The 21,989-nt window shown below is 41.2% G+C and overlaps 2 protein-coding genes and 1 long non-coding RNA gene across 6 annotated transcripts in view; 2 read left to right on the forward strand and 1 right to left on the reverse strand.

The window, feature by feature from the left end:
• CHST8 (carbohydrate sulfotransferase 8) overlaps positions 1–21,989 on the forward strand; it is a 175,791-nt gene that overhangs the window by 23,002 nt on the left and 130,800 nt on the right. For all 4 annotated transcript variants that reach the window (XM_035337175.1, XM_035337173.1, XM_035337172.1 and 1 more), the window contains exon 2: positions 20,939–21,163. In XM_035337175.1, coding sequence (XP_035193066.1) covers positions 21,055–21,163 — 109 coding nt within the window. In that variant the 5' untranslated portion in view covers positions 20,939–21,054. The remainder of the gene's footprint in view (positions 1–20,938; positions 21,164–21,989) is intronic.
• LOC118172978 lies at positions 10,451–21,065 on the reverse strand. The gene is made up of 3 exons (XR_004753951.1): positions 20,930–21,065; positions 12,717–12,792; positions 10,451–10,756 (listed from the first exon to the last, which is right to left on the reverse strand). It is a non-coding gene; the product is annotated as an uncharacterized LOC118172978 (long non-coding RNA).
• The window catches only part of KCTD15 (potassium channel tetramerization domain containing 15), a 207,883-nt gene continuing 206,939 nt past the window's right edge, over positions 21,046–21,989 (forward strand). The window contains exon 1 of the mRNA XM_035337183.1: positions 21,046–21,163. The gene's annotated coding sequence lies outside the window, so the exon portion shown is untranslated. The remainder of the gene's footprint in view (positions 21,164–21,989) is intronic.

The raw sequence follows: 21,989 nt of genomic DNA on the forward strand, positions 1-21,989 counted from the left end.
AGACACACTTTACAACTACCTCCCAGCTCCTCCCAGAAACTTCAGAATTGCATTTATCCTGAAGTGCTAACTTTGCTCTTCATAAAGCACCTATGAGGAACTAATCTAAAAAAGTTGCTGAGCACCTTACAGCCCTGACCGGAGAACTCGCTCACTACTTGCTTGGTTGTAAAACTTTTTGTTATAGAAACAAAACTTTTGGCTTTGCCATTACAAAAGCTAAACAAAATTAATATTAACTTTACTAATAGAGCAATATAATGCAAGGAGTCAAAGGGAGAAGCTGGTGAGGGTGCTCCCTACTTTTGGCAGATGCTGCCCTAATTCACATCCCACTAACCATGGGATTCACGACTGCAATAAATTAATAGGGTGCCTTGCTCAGCTGTTATCTGCTGTTGGGGGGAGTGAGGAAAAGAGGAGCTTGCCAGCCGGTTAACTCCCTTTGTCTTACAGTCCTTGTTGAACAGGACCTCTCTGCACACATTTAGACCTGCAAGGGCACCCCACGGGGACAGCAGTGACATCCTGGCTACGTATTGCACACGAACTGCTTCCTGTGCCGCAGTGCGGGTAGCAGCCCAGGACCTGCTCGCTGCAGCCGGCTGTACCACCGATGAAAGAGAAGACAATGTGTGTGGTCTTCCCTTCACAACTGTTCGCTGGTGTCTGGAAAAAGGAGATTTGGGCTACTCCTTATGTTGTGCCTGTTCAGCAAATACATTGGGGTTTGTGTTGCCACCCTGACATCCCTTCATTAGCACTAGAAAACCTCACAAATGTAATCCTGTGTGTCTCACACTGGAAACCTTGAAAGGTGCCACACCGCTCCCAAGTGATTTTTTCCTCTTTCTTGCATTGCTTTTATGTTGTCAGCTAGAACAAATGAAGTTTCAGTTAATTATCTGTGTATTTGCTGAAACCACTAACCTACATCCTATCTAGTGTGAAACAGTTGCTTAACTGAAGTTCTTGGCAGATTTACACAACTTCTGCCTGTAAGCTTAAAAAATTCTATTCCCGTATTCAGATTTGCATATTCAATTTCCTCTTATATAAAAAATAAACATTTTACCTTTTTCATTATTCTCCAGTAACTAAAGAAAAGGAGGATGGCTCAGTAGCTGGAATATTAACCTGAGCTGTAGAAAATCCAAACTCTACCTTTCTTTGTCCCCAGATTTCCCACTTTTCTAAGTGAGTTCTTCAGTTTTCTCTACCTCGGCTTCTCATTTGTAAAATGGGAACAACAACATTGTTTTCACAACTGTAGATTGTAAAAATCTTGGCTATTAAAGTGACAGGGACCATGCAGGTGACTAAATAGATAAACTGTACTGCAGGACTTGAACACGCAGGGTTTTACTCTGATTTCGTGCTTTGAAAATACACCTGTCTCCACAAACATGACTTCCCTTCAGTGCCATTCGTTTTTGATGGAGTATTTCTCAGCTGAATCAGTTTGCTCAGTTCACTTCACAACCCAGCTCACAGACATTATGCCAATGTAATGCAGCAGGCAGGACAAGAGGGCTGGAAGTATGAACTGCTTGAGTTGTACAGCCACTAATGAGCAAATCGTGGCCCTAGAGTTCCATGAATCATTTTTTTGCACAGCAGCACATGACATCACGAGAACTCAATTAACATTTCCACCAGTTTTGCATAGAGGTGTGATCTTGCATACAATATCCCAACAGATCACATGCAAAGTCACAGCCACCTCACTGACGGACACAAACTGAATGTCCCCATCTATGCACCCACCATGTTGTCCTCACCCCTGACAGTAATTAAATGTGATTCTTCTCCTCCTGGGCAAAAATGAAACATCTGCAAGATGCGAAGATTTTTTTATGGATATGGAGGGAGAGGGTTCAGATCTCTCTCTTCTTGCAGATAATTGCTTAGTTTAATGAGGAAGTTTTGCAGAATTTTTAACCATTGCTTCTGTGTCTTGTTTAATTATTTGCATATGGCATCAAGTTAAAAAGAGTGTGCGTATACAGCTCTTCTTCTCATTCCTCTACCAGACATTAATGAAAGGAAGCATGAAGTTTCTCACTAATGATGATGGAAAATTGGTTTCAAAACCCCAAAGGTGTCTTGAAGGATACACCAATGATATATAAAGGTCCAAGGAGAGAAATTCAGCACAAAATATTGCCTAGACCCTTTTGGGTTCTTTTTCCAAGAGATCCTGTTCCCGTTTAGTTTTGTAGTTACGGGGGAGGAGGATGAAGAGTAAATTCAGAAGGATTTAAGAGACTGCAATGCACACAGCAAGGAAGTGAGGCTGATATACACAGTGCAGACGAGACAACGAATGCCAGCATGGCATATACAGTAAAGGTTACATGCCTAGAGACCGACAGCCAAAGACAGATTTATGGCTTTTTTTCCTTTTTTTTTTTTAAAAAAAAAAAAGTCTCTAGCTAGTGAAAAGTTGAGTGTCTGGAGAGGGCAGCCCTTTATGTATTAGTCATAACATCTTGAAGGGCAGCAAATCCACAGTCAGCAGCACAAGGCAGGAGAAAAACAGTTGCTAATTGTTCAAAGCGAAGTCACCAGTTACTCTACGGCATCTCACCCAAGTAACAGCCCTCCTGCTCAGAAAGGATCATGCTCTGCTTACACTCTGTGCTTCAGAACCTTGTTTGTAGTATTCTGTATTTCTTCCCTGATAAGATGATTTTAGTTTTGTAGTGTTTTTTTAGTGTGAAGAGATACTGATGATCGTTAGGAATTACTGTTTAGTCAGTGATAAACACTTGGCCAAGGAAATAGTACAAGAGCCATGTAACAGGAAGGGATCTGTTTGCCCAACTTCTCCTTTTCCTGTAACTGAATTGAGAAGAGCTGCAGGAACAAGGCCAGGTTATAGTACTGACATGGCGCAGGCATTTCACCACCTCCGACAGGTCTTCAGTTTGGGCTTTTTGATTCCCTGAACAGATAAATAAGTCTATGACAACAAGGCTGGTTTTCTAAGATACTTTTCAGAACAGTTTAGAAATTTCCCACATACGCTCAGCTTGAAAATTCCTCCACCACGCAGTCCCTGTTCTCTGCCTATGGTTACTGTTTGTCTGCGTTTCCCCCAGCTCCCCTGGGTTATCACTTGAATGTCTTTGACATTAAAATACTCCAACAGGAAGTTGCTCATTATACATTGGCAGACTAGGGAAAAAAAAAAAGGTGAAGCAAGAAGGAGAAAAAGATAAATGGAGGCAACAAGGAAGCTACCATTAATAGTGCAAACCAAAATAGCATTTTTTATGTTTCAGTAGGTCACTAAAACACAAGTACATCACAACCACTAACCATCCGATGAACAGTTTACATATGTTACTCCTGATGCTCTCATTTCATTATGTTTTACTGATCTCTAGTAATATTTTGCACAAAACTATGATATTAGAGAAGCTACTGTATATATATGTGGGAAAGAATCTGTAGTGCTTTCTTCACATATTGTGTGCTGGAAGCATGTTTAAACCAGAGCTGAGGGCTTGAAAGGACCCTCCCTGTGTTGCAATGCAACATTTAATAATAGTCATGGTGCTACTGAAAAGGGATGGGAGATTCATCTGTAAAGACAAATAACAGAAAATTATAAATAATAAAAAATAATGGAGTGGGCTGGTTGAAAACTGGGAAAGTCTAGAATAAATGGTGCACTTAACCCACAGTTATACCAGGGTATTTTGGGGATCTAACACTGTGGTCCACACATCAAGTTAGTGTATGGGCTAAGCTGTAATTTTCACCATGGTGAATGTGCATAAACTTCAGTCATTGCTAGCCCTGAAGAGGGCTGCAGAGTTGAAACATTGCTATCGAGAACCACAGGAGTTCCTCTAATGGCTTCTCTAGTTCGTTAGATTAAACTTTTACAGCAACATGTAACACCCAGGGCAGCAAAGCTTCAGTTCTGTTCTAACCACAGCTTACTACCAGTGATCAGCCCACGCACTGCTAAGAGCAAGTGGGATAGAAATAATGTGCAGCCTGATTTGACTCAAAGAAGTATATTTTCCTCAAATCCAACAATGTTTGTTCTCCACTGGAGTCACACTGTAAACCATGAGTTGTCATCTGATGAGGCAGCAGAACATACAATAATTACTAGAAGATAGATACGGGCTCTTCTCTCTTGCTAGGATGAGCAGGCATCGGTCTGGAGAGAAAGGTGCTAAGGAGCCTCAAGTTGTTTGCAGTGAACTTGAGCGAGAATTTTGGTACAAGCTTAGGGTGTCAGGAAACATCCCCTGGGTGACACGAACCAGAGTGAGGACGGAGAATGCTAAAATTCTTTATCTAAAACTAGGATGATGAAAGGACTTTACTGAGAAATACAACACAGTAAAGCCAGGATGGAGAGTTATTAGGAGTAGATCCTTATAGTGTAATAGACCCCATCACCTGACAGCTAGCATGCTTTCTCTTGCTTGATAAAAACACCCTGTGGGGGATCCTCAGTAGCCACGACATTATGCCTGTTCTCAGGCAACGCAGAATTAGCTTTGAGCTGCAGCTGTTGGGATTGGAAGGTACAACAGCTGTGGTGTATCCAAAGTTCATCTAGCCAAAGAGTAGATAGTGACTAGGGAGGGCCTGGATTAACCTGAGGAAAAATTGACGGAAACAGTTTCCTTCCTTCTTAAAAACTGGACTGCTGTCTGTTGAGGGGCACCATGACTTGTGTGTACCACATCAAACCGATACAGCTCCAATGTTTTTCCCCTGGAGATGGGAGTCCACAAGAGGATTTCTTATCGGTGTACTATGTATCATGCAACATGTATATATTGTAAAATTACAGTAATATCTACAGTGTTAGGACTGGCAATACGGGACAGAGAAAGCTGCTCCAGGGAACACACCTTTTACATCACAAAATTCTGACCAGAGATTAGGTTTTCTGAAAGGGACCGTTTTGTTAAGAAGCCATTTTGGCAAAGAAAATTGACTGGCTCTAATCAAAGCCACAATGCTATTTCAGTGTGGAAAAACAGAGAGGTGACTATAATTTTATGGGAATATGAGCATAAAACTGTGAAACAAGATTACCCATGAAATGAAGGAACACAAGGCATTTGCTGTTACATACCCACTACTCTACTCACAGAAGGGTGAAATCATACTAGAGAACACCTCTGCCAGGTACCGTAAAGGAATAGCACGCTTCATTTCATTTCTCTACTGTACTGATTTCAAGTGTTCAAAATTCTTGAATCATGCTCTCCAAAACAACAAGGTTTAAAAATAGTAAATGCCATAAATGCTTTCTGGATTTTATTTTATAATCAAGATAATTACAACCCTATTCAAGGTTAAGTGCCTTAATGTTATTAATCATTCATTACACACAACTGAATTAAGGCCCAGCAGCCCTCAGACCAGCCCTGCAGACACTTGCTGGCTGACTACCTACCTTTCTTAGCAGAAGCAGCACACCTCAGCTGTCACCAGAGACTCTAGCAAAACATTAGCTTTTGTAACATGACTGGAAAGCCACCAAGTTTGGGTTATTTTCAGTCTATGTGGGAGTAAATTCCAGAAAAAGAGCTGGTTGGGGAATTCTCCAGCAGAAGGATTTTCAGTGAGAAAATGCCCTTTTTCACAGATCTGAAGTTTTCTGTGTGGAAATAGAAAGTTTGGAAAAACATTTTTCACTGGGAAGATAAAAATGATGGCTCATCCGGCTGCTGCCTGCACTGAGAAATGCTTTGCAATTGCACTTCTGGCAAAAAGTGAATTTTGCAGCTGCTTCCTAGGGAGCTGCTGGAAATTGAGCCCCAGTCTGTGCTCTCCTGACATGTGAGGGAAGGCAAAGAGGGTGAAGAGGGAGAATCAGAGCACTCCATGGGTCTGGAAACCCTCAGCAGTTTTCTGCGTAGCGTCCACATAGGGAGCAGCCAAGCACAGTGAAAACTCCACTTGAGGTCCCAATAAATTATTTTTTTTCTGAAAATCTATTTCTACAAAAAAATTCACTTTGACATTTTGTCCTGATTCAATACACATCTCATTTCCCTGGAGGCGAAGCTTTCTGTTTTCCAGACAGCTCTGCCCGTGCACCTCTGCTCTCGGCAGGACACCATGCCACCCACTCCTCCAGGCCTGTAATGAGGGCACTCAGCTGGAGCGACCTCGCTGGCCACAGCAGCGTGTGGGGAAGGACTGTCCCTGAGATCAGGCCTCCAGGGAGATGCTGGGATGCCGCCGAAAGCAATTAGCAAACAGCCTTCAGATTATAGCTGAGGTCTGAGGAAAAGCTCAAAACCTCGGCCAGCAGAGCCAGGAAATGTTTGTTCCAGCCGCAGAATAGAAACATGGTTTTAATGGCACTTAAATAAATTGGTGTGTTACAAGAGTGGAGGCCATGAATATATTCGTCTCTTTACTTAGTCGCAGGAAATTGCAATGATGGATTTACATCATTTTATAACTGCGTGTGATGCACAGCCAAAACTGAGGGCTCAGGCAGGGAGTTGTATTCTAACAAATTCTCAATATTTGCTCATAACCAAAATTAGCCAGCTTGATAGAAGGAGTGCACGGATAGGATGAAATATTCATTCGCTATGCTTCAGTTGAGATTTTGAGGTAGTCTTATTTTCCGTGAATGTATGGGTTTATCATTATCAGCCTGAACACAACTAGTACTCTTCAAGGTTTCTTGCTGAAAAGAAATTGAGCGTGCAAATACTCTTTCATCATAATCACACTGGCTGCGCAGGGTAATTCATAAAAGAGCCAGAAATATATTGAAATTCAATATTGTTTTAGTCCAAATCAATATTAATAATTGTTTGCATTTTTAAAGTGCAATTTACAATTGAAAAATGTACAGAGATCAACCCATAGTTGCTAACACATCAAATATTCCTATTAAACTTAAAAGCACAATAATTTTACTTAAAAATGTTTCTTATAAAGCAGAAGGCATTGATCTGTGAAAACAGCTATCTATTATTTATATGCACAACATTAGAACTGGTTTTAATTATAAATGAGCTGAAAGGTCAGTAACTATTTTATTTTTAAGGTCTTCATTTTAAATTTGGATAGCTTAATACAAATATTTACACACTATGAGCTTACCAGTTTCTTTCAGTGGTGGGATGGCTCACAGTGAAAAGTGCTCACAGAGATTAGGCAAGGTTAATTCATGAGAACGGGAGTAAAGCAGAGCCTCTGAGCACCAAATGTAAATGTTCCCATCTGCTTCACGGGAGAACACCGTACCTGTGACAGGCTTCTTGAAAGTGTATGAAGCGAAACCATGGAGCACTCACGAGTGGTTCAGGAAATGCAAGTAGTCAGAATTAAGCTTTGGAGGATTTTGCCAGCAGTGGAGTTGGAGCTAGGGGAGCATAATCAGTTTGTAAATGTACAGCCCTGTGGTTTGATAGGGAATTTTTGTGAAAGATTTAAGAAACCATCAGGCACGAGTTGGAGGTTGCTTTCTGGATGTGTGGACATCAATATCAAAACTGAACTTGATGGAACCAGGCGTTAAACCTTGTCTCTTTATCATCCTGATCTGAATGGCAGACATCATCAGCCCACTGTGGGCAGCCTGAAGTCTGCTTGGCTCCACGTGCGCCTCAGTGCTCCTGGCTGAGCCACACCAGGTTTCTTCACCATAATTGCAGGGTGATAAAAGCAGAAATTATTATTAAAATGGTCATTTCTTTATAAGTCCTAGGAGACCATTGAACCTTGGTTGTTGGCTATTTCTGTGGACAGAGTAGCTAAGCATCTTTTATCACAGGTTAAGCATAGTTGATCTAGTTTATCCTGGGGATAACTCCTGCTGTGGGCAAACCAGAGAAGCTCAGCCTCTCTGGAACTATCTGCTGGGAACTTCTGTTTGTAACCACTGGCTGCTGCCACCTAAGTTTAATGAAAGCTTAATGAAATCCTAGATCTGAAAATGCAGGATTTTAATTTTTTAATCAAACTGAGCACGTAGGATAATATACTCGCACAGCCCTGGGAGCTCCAGACGCAGAGCTGTAGGGCTGCACACTGCACAGTTTCCCCAAGCAACCCCAGTAAAGCGGGGTATGACTGAGCAAGAAAACCATTTAGTGATGTGCTATCACCAGAAAACTTTAGTCTGAAAGGGATATTACAATGTTGCAACAAATGAAATCCAAAGCTAAGCAGTCTGCCAAACACCGCAGAATGGAGAAGATTAGACCTCCCTTAATTGCTACGAAAGCTGCAGTGCTCAGCAGGGTGCAGGTGTGGAACAAGACCTACAGCATATGGCAGCACCCCTGGTCCCTTGACTCGAGCCTTGACTTTTCACAGGTCACCTTTTGCATTACAATGGCATTTCTTTTTAATTCTTCTACTTCTTTTTCTTTTTTAATATAAATTTCTTCAAGCTTCATGGAATTAAGATTATATATGACACTACCCTAGTAATATTACTAGCAGGAAATACCCCTCAGATACATATTTTATTCCATATGGGTTTTGTATTTAAAAGACAAAAACTTGAACAAGTCTTCAGGAATAAACGTATAAAATATTAGTTTAATTTTATCTATCACTAACGAATTCATGATTACAGCCTTTATCTGTGGCCTAAGAAAACCAGCATCAGCTATCACTTTTGTAAGAAACAGCCTAAATGATCTCATGCAAATCATGTAACTCCTCCCTGTGCAAAAATGCACCCTTATGCAAAATAATAAAATAAAATCAATGCAATTACTTCTTTCCTTCAGACAAACGTTGGAGAGGAAACACTGAATGAAGATTGTGAGGCACAGAAACATTACATTAATGGGAACTGTAAAAACAAACCAGCAAGAAAACAAGGATTACTTAGTTGTGTATCACTGGTGTCAGGACAAAGACTGATGCTTTGGTGTATGCAGAATCTCTCCGAAATTAGTCTTACCAAGTCTTATTCAGGCCAGCAATTTATGCACCTATTTAGTGACAGCCTTCCTTTACTTTTTGACATTACCACAGGATCTAGTTAAAACCTAATTCTTCCGGTACCTCTAACAGAACCATTAAATGTTAATGGCATCAGAAAACTAACATTCATTTCTCTGAGCATCAGTCAGGTTCTTTGGATGCAAATCCCTCCGTTTCAGTAATGAAAGCAGATATTGCGGCCTGCAGTAACAGCCCCCAGCCCCCAGGCAGAACTCTTGGTCGGTGTCAACCCAGAAGAGACAGAGCATGCACAGGAACAAGAGATGCCAGCACTGGCCCCAGCACTACAGTGACCCTGCCTGATACAGGGCAAACACACCACACAGACAAAGAACCCCATTTTATATTATCTTTGCTGTTTAGTTAGCTGAGCCTCATTTACCAGCCCTAACACGCTGGCAAGGATCTCAATCGCACAGCCAGAGCATTGGTGCTGTGGAGGGGAATACCAGAAGACATTTTTTTCCTCAGCATCACAAATACTTTTGACAAATAGTTCCATTGTCTAGAGCGGGCATCATTATGCCTCTCTGTATTATAGCAAAAAGAGGGAGAAAGGGACAGAAGTTTTGAGGCTGTCTACCTTCTCCTCGCCGAATGCAGATGGAGTTACAAACCGCATCTGATGTGAACTGCACCCAGTCACTAGAGTGTATCCATTCCTACAGAGTATCAATGTAACAACAGGAATTTTGCCAGTGACATTTAATGATCTCCAATATTTACAGCACCAAAGTATGCCTAGCAGCTAGTTGCCTTATCTGTTCTTATTACAAATCTGACAAAAGGTGCTTAAAAATAATTGAATAACAGCAAACCAAATAGTACTATTCTCTCACTCTACTACAGTCACAGAACCGATTTTAAAGAGAGTTCATGCCTACTCGGGATTCTCATTACAGCTCACTATTGAAAATCCTCTTCTGTTTAAAAGGCTGAGTAGTTGCTCTAAAATCCACGTTTCCTCTAACTCTGAAATTTGGAGTGCCTGAAATTGTGGTGCACAGTAGCATACAGATAGGGAAGAACTGTGGATCCCATGTTGGTGTCCCAGCTGCTTGTACAGTGAGCACCACAATGCTGGTCTCTGCTCCCTGCGTAAATGGGGACCTGCGGTCCTTTGCCAGACAGCCTTGTGCTGGACCGACACGAGGTGAGAGCTGCACCTGTTCTGAGGTGCTCAGTAGCTCCTGGTCATACATTATGGCCCAGGACGGTTTGGACATCTCTCTCTTTCTGCCCAGGAGCTTGTGCTTCCAGGAGCCCTTCCTGGCGTGACAGGAGGTGAGGTGGTGGGAACACAGCAGCAGCCCCACCAAGTGCAAGTGCATTTCTGTGCTGTCCCCCTGTGGTGCCTTGCTGCCCCCTACACTCCTGCACTGCCACTCAGCCAGGAGGGGCTGGGGGCTCCTGGGGCTGTTTGATGAACCACATCACTGGAAGAGTCCAACTTATAAATCTCTTGCTCATAGTTTGTTGGTTTTTTTTGGTACTTCTGGGAGAAGGGTCCATGGGGCCACAGAGCCGGGGATGAACACATCTCGTGCATCTCTCAGGCTCTGTACCAGCTGGTTGAGAGGAGGGGGATGCAATCACACCCCATGAAGAACCAGCAGCTCGCACCTCCCCAGACATCTGTGTGCATGTCTCCTTTGGCTGGGAAGACTAAAAAGGGCACCAGGTTCAAAGAGACCTTCCTAGGTTTGAAAATACTTACCCCTCTTCTGCGGTCTAAGTGTCTTCCCAGTTTCCATGTGAATGACAATCTGGGAAGAGCTGGTGGGATCTACACACTGCCAGAAGGGGGAGAAAGGGAATAAAAATAAAAATAATAATAATAATAAAAAAAAGAGGATGCACCTCTTTTCTCACCCAGTCCTCCAGTTACTGTATGCAGCATATAGTGAAACAGCCACGTTTCTGAGCACAGACCATGTCTGTCTCCTCGCTGTCTCTGTTAGCAGCCACACACTCCCATCTCTCAGAGCACGGCTGTGCTAACGCTGCGGGTGGTATTGAACACCTTCCCTGGAGCTGACCTTGGGGAAATGCGAAACTTGCAGAAGCCAAGCAGTGCAAGGCTAGGGCAAATGCTCACCACCCTACGTAAATGCTCCCATGCAATACTGATAGACATACCTTTGTGCTGCCTTTGAGCAGGCACTATCTACCCCAGACACCTGGCTTGCGTCCCCCAGGAACCTCCTAAACACATCCTAGCTCTTGACTCTTTGCAAATCCTTATTATACACCAGCTTCCACTTGTATTTTCCCTCTCTTTTCATTACATCACAACAATTCACTCCTCTTTAAGCGACGACAAAGCCCCCAGATATTTTAATTCCCTAATATATGCCTAAGAGATCTCTCTCAGCTGGCAGCAGGGCTTTTTTTTTTTTTTTTTTTTTTTTTTTTTCCCTTTAGACACACATGGCATGGAAGCTGGGGGGGGGGGTTCAATCCCTGTTTCAGACCCTCAGCCCATGCAGACTGTCTCATGTAACAGTTATGTCTGTGTACACCCACGCCAAATAATCCTCCAGCAGTCAGAGCAGCTTCCCTTTATACACTGCCATAACATGACAATTGAATTCCAAACAAAAATTCTATTTAGTTTCATTTAGAAATTTGCACTTCAAAATAAAATGCAAATATTTATTTCAGTTTGCTTTACTATGTATCCTGGGAGAAAATTTTCAGCTGGAAAGAAAATGTAACAGGCATTTTAGAGAAGGAAAAAACATTGTCTTCCAACTAGACCTACTTACAGAGTATCTCCTTTCAATTAGCTGCTGCATTTCAACTGCTCAAATCAAGAACAACAGGAAATAACTTATCTCTGATATACTGCCATAGTCCAAGTGAAAAAGTACCTTGACTCAACAGATGGTGATCTCTCATTAGGGAGAAAGCATTTGTAAAATTTCAATAAGAAACAAATTAGTCATCGTGGCTAGAAGGATTAAGAGAGCCAGTATTAGGTGAAAACAATCAGATGTACACAGTTACGAAAATTGCTTGAGTCAATAAAGGAACCCACTCAACTGCCACAGCAAAATGTTCTGTTTCAAGGTTATGAGGGCTATTTTCGTCTTCCTGAAGTAACCATAGTAGCATCACAATGAAATAGACACAGTGTGAGCTAAGAGGTAGTTTTCTTTCTGCTTTTGCAGAATTTTTGATGCCTGTTGTTTCCTCAAGTGCAGAATTAAAACCACCCTCACATGTGACACAGGTTTTTAATTCCTAGCTTACAGAGACCTTTTTACAGTTTTCCTCAGGTGTTTTTTTTTTTGTTTGCTTATGACTCCCAGACAAAGACTCTCCGTATAGTTTTAGGAAAAGGAAATAACATTTGGGAATCACAAACCTCCACACTATGTTACATGAACCGCATTGCACATGGCACAGAGCTAAGCTATAATGTTGGAGGACAGGGCCCCACACACATACATGAAACCACTCATAATCCTTGTTGTAAAAACTATTTAAAATCTCATGATGTCAAGCAGTTTGGCACGTGAATAGAATTTTTACTCAATGGTTAGGAACATCATCTTTATGTATCCATATATACACATGTAAAAAAGCTCAAAAAATCTTTAAATTCTGTCCTCTTTCCAACCTTAACACATTTAAAACTGAACAGAAAGAAGAATTTATAAAAGCAAACTCCAATGTACATATGCTTCATACAGACATAAAGGAGAGAATCCGGCCAGGCAGTCACTTGTTTGGTGACCTACCTCTGGAAGCACAGCTCACTCCAGTTGCCCCAGGTCTTCTGGGAGAAGGTGTTCTTATTCAGAGCAGCCAGGAAACCTATATAAGAGACAAATGAAACACCTTCAGGACAACTGAAGAAGGGTATTTCAGGGAGGTGCAACCATTACTGTCATATAATTGAGCAATCATCAAAAAAAAACTTTGAAAAATGTGATAGTTGCTTTAAATAGAAGTGGCACGTATTGGGAGAGGGAAACATTCTGACTGAGTTCTACCTAGATCCAAGTGGGTATCTGAAGGCCTGGGCACCTTTCCTCTGTATTTCAGAACAGAGTTCATGGCATTCAGTGGAGTTTTCTGTAATGAAACACTTTATGAGGGACAAGAGACCTACAAACCTTGCTGGCAGGGCTGGGGGCCTTGCTGTGGGGATCTGCAGCATTGTGTCCTTTCCATACCAGTGCAGAAGAAAGCCAGACAGATTTGTTATTTACACTCACTATTTGCACTGCCACTGTACAATTCCTGTGAGATGTTAATATGAAACAAAGTAAAGAAGACTTTTTTCATTTCCAATTCAAACTGCTTTGGAGATTATATTTTAGCTTAGGAATAGCATTATAACCCCTCAAGGACCTCGGAGAGGTGTGTGTATCAGCTTGCTAGAGACCTACTGCAGTACTGAGGGGATTAGTAACACATGACTCCTGCTACAATTTGCACCCAGAAAGATAGGAATGAAATCTTCTTGACTTTGAAAGGATTATTTTGGTTGTTTACTGAGTGCTGTCCCTTTTGGTCTTTGGTCTTAAATTGTACATGTGATGGAGATGAGAGGAACAGCTTTGCCAGGGGGTTCTGAATAGGAGAAAGGGGTCATGCGCTATTGCTCTGACTTCAGCCACATGAAACAATTTCATAGCTTTTTGCAGTTATGACAAATTCAGGTTTTAGCATGTTATGTGGGCTAGCATACCTTCTAGTGGTGCACCCATCAAAAGGACAAAACTGGCAGACATAACAGAACAGAACTGGACCCACTGATGTCTGTCAAAGCAAGTTTCTACCTGAAGAAGAGAAATCCTGCTGAATCCAATTTTTTCCTTTTCACAGAATACGGGTTCATGTATATGTGAGCAAAAAAGGGCCCTGCAATTTTCAGGATTCTCTTCATATCAAGAAATCCCCATTTTGCATAATTGGAGGAGATGCTGAAAGCCGAGACGCATAATGACATCAGAGACTGGGGAACAGAGCTGTTAAAAGGCAGTAAGTTCTGCCTGATTTCCTGCAACACTGACGGTGTGTGCAGGGTGGGATATAACTTAGGTGGTCAGCTCAGTGTGCGCATTCAGGAGGGCTGGGACACAGGAGACACTAATGAAGCTGTGGAGAAGAGGTGCCAGCTCATTGGGGAGGGCAGTAGGTCTGATTCACCCGAGCACCAATTCCTGCCTCTGCAAGTGGTTCTTAGGAAAACTGAGAGCTTAAAGTAATGCTGCATGAAATCACACAAGGCAGGTTATGCTTTCTCTTCTTTAAATTCAAACTGCTAAATTGGTCTGTGCATCTGGCACCCCTGGCCAGCTCCTCAGACCATGCCCAGCAGAGCTACATGGGTGAGGGCTCACCATCAGGCTTTGGAGAGAGACTGGTATGGCACAGAGGTGGGAAGGCTGAGGCACTTCTCTCTGAGTACTTCAGTTCTGATTTCTAAGAACTTGCCAGAGCCATTTTGAAGAAATTAAACTTAAAATTTCTTATTTCATCCTTCTTCAAAATATTTGCTTTTTGTTATTACACAAAGAAGAACATAATTACATACAAAGTTGAAGCATGCCAAACGAAACTAAAATGTTTTGATTTGAAATATCAGCCGGAAACAATTTTGTCTTTTCCCAGTCTCGGGGCAAATCAAAGTGTTTGTCCTATTGGTACATCAGCAACAACAGTGACAGAAAATCCAGCACCAAAAGATGAATGTTTGGTGAATGGAAGCAGCCACAGGATTAATAGCTTCTTATTTCTTTCTGTGCTGCAAAAGTTGGGAGGATTTGGGGCATAATATTTGGGATTCATTTGCATTTCCTATTTCCAAGAAGTGCTGACAGCTACAGAATAATATGACTTTTAATATCTACGCCTCAAGTACCATGCCTGCATTTGTAAAACAGCTATAAAAAGTTCATTTTACCTATATGAGTATGAATAATGTTTATATATCCTTTTATTATTATTATTATTTTTATTTTTATTCTGCAAATGTCATGACAAGCTTGATCTCGGAGTCAGGAGTAAAGCAGAGAGTGGATGCTTGAGTGACAGGGAAACTTAGTGCACAGTGTTTGAAGGCCTTTTGTCTCTGTAAGTGCTTTGCATAAGGAAATGCATCCTTGGCTCAGCTTCAGATCCGAGAAGCAGCAGTTGTTCACCCAGCTCATAGGAACGCAGCTAATGCATCTAGAAATGATCATTTCTCTAGTAATAGCAAATCTTTTTCTAATATTCTTCTAGTAATAGTATTTTGATATTTTCCATTCAGCTAATTGCCCCCTGTCACTACCCCAGCCTCTAACTATATTACACAATCTAACTAAAATTAGCTTAATAACACATGAAGTGAGTGCTCCATTACGGCCCCCTTTCAGAACACACAAAACAGAGTACAGCAGAAGACAAAAACCGATCACAGCTGCTGACAGCTCTCAGTTAAACCTCCTCAGATCAGCCGGAGGAATGCTGAAATTTAACATCTAGTTTTTATTTCTATTTGGTAAAGATTGTTTTATAAAAATATTTCTGCCTTTATAAAAATCTCTCTCTCTCCTTTGAATACATGGTGGGCTTTGATGCTGCTCTAAGCCAGCAGCCTGCTATCAGCTAAAGGAACTGCTTGTTGCAGCCTGCACTGCACAAGAAATGATGCTTATTGTGTACGTGTGACCTAGACATTTACATTGATTCATAGGTGATTTGTAATTGTCCAATTTAGCAATCAGTAGATGTTTGCAAACAACTTGGGTAGTTTGTTGACTTGCTGATGTCTATGGCAATGTAAACTTGTGGTTGGCATTAGTTAGCTTTCCTTGATTGTCTTGGAGCTGCATCAGAAGCTTGGAGCAGAGCCCCAGAAGGGAGAGTACGCATGTGTCCTGCAGTGGGCAGGAACCTTACAGGGCCTCTGCCCCACCTTGGTCCTTCCCCTGGTGCCACACTGGAAAACAGCCTCTCCTGTTCTTGTCTTTGCTCAATTTCTTCCATCTGCAGGCTAATTCTGCCTGTTCTCACTGAGTGACTGAGCTCTTGAAACACTTTTTAAACATTTTTTAAATGTTAAAAGTTGAAACATTTGTAGTGCTGTGAATGGTGCATGCCCTATCATGTTTTCCTAGGACAGCCAGTCTAAGATACACTATGCAAAAAGGTGACCTCCACTAAGGATCAACAGACCTCTTAATGGGAGCAAGTTATCCTACCGCTTTGCCCTGCAAGGTTTTTTACTTCAAAGCATCAACTTGTGGCCCCTATTAGGGAAGGACCCTCTTCGAGATGGACCAAAGACATTTCCCTGCATTTTTATCTAAAGAAGTAAAAAACCATGCCCCTAGATTTTTACCTTGCCAATGCCATTCTTCACGCAGACTTGTTGGCAGACAAGAAAGAAAGTGTAATGTCCACAGAACTCATGAATGAACAAACAACTGTGTGCTCTCAGACACAACCCAAGTGCAGCCTGGCTAACACGTCTCATACGAGGAATTAAACAACAGGGACATTGGCAGAAAACTGTCTCTCTGTGCCTTTGTTGGACTGACCACTATCATAATGTCAAATTGCTCATGGTAAAAATGTTCACCCATTGGGCTTCCAGAGGGCAACTGTAAAAACAGCAGACTTCCAAAGCCTTCTGTGTCACTCTTCTCAGAAAATTTAAATTAAAAAGTTCCATTTAACTTTCATCTATACAAAAGTTGCTTTATCAGAAGGCTGAGGCCCACCTTTAATGAGCCAGACCTTTCCACGAGGAGCTGCAGGTAACTCCTGTTCAGACGGGCTCAGCAGTAGACACTATGCAGTAGCACAGCTCCGACTGAACAGCTAATGCAAACCATCTCTCCCGTCACATTGGTTTGCAGTATCTTTTCAACAGGCTTTCAGCACTGCCTCCCTGGGAGCCGGGGGGAATTAGTCCTGCTCCTATGTTTGCAAATAAAGCTATGATGTCTGAAAAGTTTGCTAAAATATTCAACTATTTTCCACAAACAAATTTGTATGATTTTTACCTAAAACTATGCAGCTTTTTTCCTGAAAAGGTTTGCTTTAATGATGCAACACCTCTTCTCCTACCCAATGCTAAAACTTCCTCACCTCACAATTCTTAGGAGTGCTGCGGTGATTAATGAATGTCTTTGAACTGGAAAGTGCTACCTGAGTGCTAATTATTATCTTTATATTCACATAGTTCTGCTGCTTTCAAGGGCAGAGTGTTCAAATACCATTGTGATGGGAAGGCTTGGAAAAACATATATTGATACCTAGGAGTTTTATCCACTGCAGAAATGTATAAAGGAAAAATAAATTAAAAGTTAGATGTTTCAATTCATTATGGCACATCTTGGTGAACTGCTCTCCATCTGTTTTATGAGTTCAGGGCAGCTGAAAATGGAGTTCTGATTGGAAGCTGCTTGCAACCTTATCTTCTTGCACTCCCAGTAATACTAATCAGAATTATAAAAACATCTTATTGCCCGTTGCGAGGAGTACAGTTGAAGTATGTGACTACAAATCCAAAGCAGAAATTGAAGGCTATGGATTTGCACAAAATTGTGCCTCCCAGACGATGGGGCTCAGTGCGCACCAGTCCTGAGCTGCCACATGCAGCATGCCTCTGCCTCGTATGCCTGAGGAAGCATTGCCTAAAGAAACTGTTAGCTGATGCTCCACTAAGATTTTTCATCACTTTTTTTTCCTTTAATCTAATCCATCTTTTTAATGATGCAATTTAACTACAAACAATATTTTCAAATGTTTCTTAATGAGGCTACTTCGTTCATATGTATTAGTCAGTGCCAACTGTTTTCAGAGTTTCTCTGCTCCTGCAGCTCACCGCCCAGCCTGGCAGGGCTTGGGAAGCACACACTCAGCATCTGTAAAACAGCAATTCCCATTCAGGAGGTTTGCTCTCCTAGGACACGTTAATTAAAGTCAACTGATTGAAAAAATAATTACAGGAGAATAGAGATGGGAAAAGCCTAGTCCCATAATTTAAAGATCTCTAAAGTTTGTGTTTTGTTGAGAGGTATTAATTTTGTTGAGGGGAAGGAGCCACTCTTTCATCTTCCCTCCTGGACTCCCTCTACATTCAGTCCTTGCAAAGATTTGTGAACAGGGAATAACAGTAGTTTTGCTTTGGAGTTATGTAATCACATGTGGCCTTTTCTTCTGTCAATATATGCTTTCATCTAGCCTTCATTACTGCTGCATTGTGAGGTGTCTCTGAGACACTGCAGTGTCTAACCTAAAAGACAATGTGATCCTCAGCACAGATGTCCTGTAGGATATGGAATAATGTAAACATTATAACTGTTAAAAATGGCTACTCTAGCATTTCTCACACTAATTAATAACTGGCTAGGGACCTTCTTTCTTGATGCTGCCTTTACTTCAAACAAAAACATTTCAACAAATCAAAAAGGGAAAATGGTTTAGCATTTTAAGCTAATAATAATTGTTTGAGAAACCCATATTTGCTCAAGGGTATAATTCATTCAAAAAACGACCTTAAAACTCAGCATTAAGCAAATACAAAAACCTTTTTATTTGGGAATTGATTTTTTAAGCTGCTCTCTCTCAAATTATGATCATGCATTTCTTGCCAGCTCTCCCCCACCAACTGCCTAGGCATTCCCAGCAGAGAAGGGCAGCGCTGCCGACTCCAGCTCAGGGCTGGGAGACCCTTCAGTTCTCACTCCATGACAGCCTTCCTGTATAATCTCAGGCAAGAAATTTACCTCGTTTCTTTCCTGTGAAACTGGGGTAGTAGCATTCTCCTCCCCACGGGCATGCAGAGAGCACAAGTAGGTTAGAAAATGGGAAATATTTATATTAGGGAACTAAATATCATTTTTAGAAAGGTCTGACTGTACAGTTTTACAAAATGATGGTCTGATTTTGGTGTTGGACCAGCCTTGCCACAGATGGATGTGGTCCTAAATACTCATTTATTCCAACTACTGGCTATTTAGCATGAACACATTCTGTAGTAAACTCAATGCAGAGTTCTTCATGTTCCCTAATTGCTTGCTTACAGCAACAGTGGTTGGAACTGTAACACAACTGCTCTGTAGGCTAATCCTCCTTCCCTAATCTGGCTCCACTAGGGCTTTAGAGTTAGTACTTGATCCTGAAAACACACACACACATATATATAAAATGAATGTATGTGCAAAAAACCGCCATCCATCCATAGACATACACACAACACATAGATGGAATCATCTAGGACCCACACAGATTCAGCTTTGCTTAACATAATTTTCTTTTGTTTTTACTTTTAAAAGGATGAGAAAGGTTTAAGGGAAAAAATAATAAAAATACTCAGTTAATGTCTGCCATAATTTTTAACAGACAGTAAAGCTGCACTTGCCTATGTACAAAAATAACTTAGTGCTTAGCCTTCATTTAAGATACAAGCATCCACCAATGTTCCTGGCCTGGAGCTTACCTCTGGCTGCTTTACACACAGAATAAATATAGTTGCCACTAAATAACCTTATCAGTCAGAGTCACAGAAATTACTTCACTGGGACTCCACAAATGGTGTTCGTCTTTGGCGCATTTTAAAAATTTAGAAAACCAGTACCCTGCAGAGAATTGAAAACCAGCCATGGAAACCATGAAAAGCAAACAAGTTGCCTGTAACACCAAATATTCGAGGAATATCAAGAAATCTTTAAAGGCTTTTCCTGGAATAATTACTTTGAATCATCATCTTTCATCCTCCCTGCAAACTAATGTAACACTGTCTCTTTGTATCCTAGACCTCTTTTGTAAATAAAGACCACTTTCATAAACCTTCTCACCAGCTCACGTTTCCAATTAGAAATATAATAAAAGTGAAGTGATGGCCACTCTTGTGATCTGTTGCTGGTTTCCAGCCTGGATCCTTGTGTTAAATAATTTGCTGATAAGAAATCTGGCTATGTTTATCAGGAACAAGTTCCAATGCCTGTGCTCTAATGGACCTTCCTGTATGTTACCAAAAAATGCAGGCGCAGCAAACTTGTGTGGAAAAGCATTTCTTTTAATTATTAAAGCCATGTGGCACTGCTAATGGTTCTCGTTCTTTCATTTATTCACTTCTTAGTGTCTTACCAGAATGGACATTGGTTCCAGTGGGACTATTTGTGTGCTTAAAGTGAAATATTTGCCTTAGGACCGTGCTCAGTCAGGGGTTTAGAATCACATACACGGTACCCATCTGGGACTAGTGCTGCTGCTGTTTCCCTGGGATGGCACATAACTGCAAGTGTAAAAGCCAGCAGTGAGAATCGCAGAACTGAGCCCAGAAATCTGCTCAGAGCTCCCTAGGGAGGAGAAGCAGCAGCTCCAGTGTCCAGTGCTCCTGCAGATAGCCAGCTTGCTCACTGCACTCTGCTTGCTAATGCTTTGTGCAAGCCAGTGAAAGGTGGCCCAAGCACTGTGACTAGCATTTCCCTTAGAAATCAACACTGCCACAGAGCTTTTTCAATAGGCTGCGTAGCGATGTATGTGAGGTGCACCACTCTAGTTCAGCTGTTTTCCTTAATGCTGAAGCAGGTTCATCACTCTCCCCATGTTTGACATGCAAGGGGCTGCTCATGTAGTCTTTTTCCCCTTATTATCTCACTTTATGGTTTTCATATCATCAACGGAAAATAAAAAGTGACACGTGATTCACTCGAAGCAAGAGGACTATTACGAGGGTTTTCTCTTTAAATTACAGCCATGGCATGACTATTCTTCTCAAGTTACACTTTTTTAATGATATTTTACATTGCATTTTCGACATGTTAAAATGGTGACATATAAAGACAAACCAATGGGGCAGAAACTGACTGGATGACTGCAATTAACTTTACCAAAGAAATACTAGAGAAATCAGTTACTTGGTCTAAACAAGGACTGAAATCAACTAATCTACCTCAAACAAATCCATGCTGCATGTATTAAGTTTTAGGGGTTTGTGTTTTACCTTTTGTAGGCAATATTATGCCAGACTTCCAGATGAGAGGATGAAACTATGAGTGAAGAGCGCCCTGGAGATTGCGTGCAGTTCTTTTCCTGGGTCATAACTTGATTGATCTGAGAACAAAAATTATGAGGCTGACATGTATGTTCTCCTTCATCTTGCTGTTTGGAGCAGCTGGGCTCATTGTCTTCATTCACCTGCAGGATCCAGAAGAAATAGTTCATCAGCAGACACCAGGTTAGCATTCCTATTTCTGTTTGATTCGCTAGCTCTTTCATGCTTAACATTTTATACATATGTCCTTAACACATTTTACATATTTCACAGAGGTTGCCTGAACGCAGGTATGTATTTTTTTTAAATAAAAGCTATTTTGAGATTAATTAATACTTTGATTTTGTTGTTGTTGTTTAAAAAAAAAAAAAAAAAAAGAGTTTGCAAATAAAACAGTTCCAAGAAACAACTGACTGATTATGCAGGAATTGTTGCCAAGGTGTATTGGGTCCAGCTGGATGGAGTTAATTGTCTGCTAAAGTTGAGACCCACTTCTGCTGCCAGTTATACCACTGTAAATCTGGAACTGAGAAATTTTGTCCAAAGCTCAACTCCTACAAATACATGTCTCTGAATCCACCTTCCCCCGTATTTCAGTTTGTCATAGAGATGCAAAATAAAAGATGGATAAAACAAGTAATGCAAGAAACTTAAAATATTTGAGGATGTATTTATTTAATGTGCATAACTTTGATTACACATCTCATAGTTTCATTCATAAGCATGCCATCTTCTCAGGTTACTAACTTTAAACAGCAAAAAGAGCACATTAATGTGAGAGCTGGAAAGCTGGACTGAAACAGTGGTTTCCTTTTAAAGAAGGGGCATGCAAGAAGTGTGAAAATGCACAACACTTCTCTTGATTTACTTACAGTTGGTTTCTCTTTGACTAAGGTTGTAATGAAGGCTGGTTTAGAGCCTAGACAAATGTCAGTGCGGTTACTTCAGCTCATAATAATACCCTTATGCTCAGAGGTTTGGTCATTGTGTTTGTTCATATATGCACTGA

The sequence above is a fragment of the Oxyura jamaicensis genome, chromosome 11 (assembly GCF_011077185.1).
Source record: "Oxyura jamaicensis isolate SHBP4307 breed ruddy duck chromosome 11, BPBGC_Ojam_1.0, whole genome shotgun sequence".
NCBI lineage: Eukaryota > Metazoa > Chordata > Aves > Anseriformes > Anatidae > Oxyura > Oxyura jamaicensis.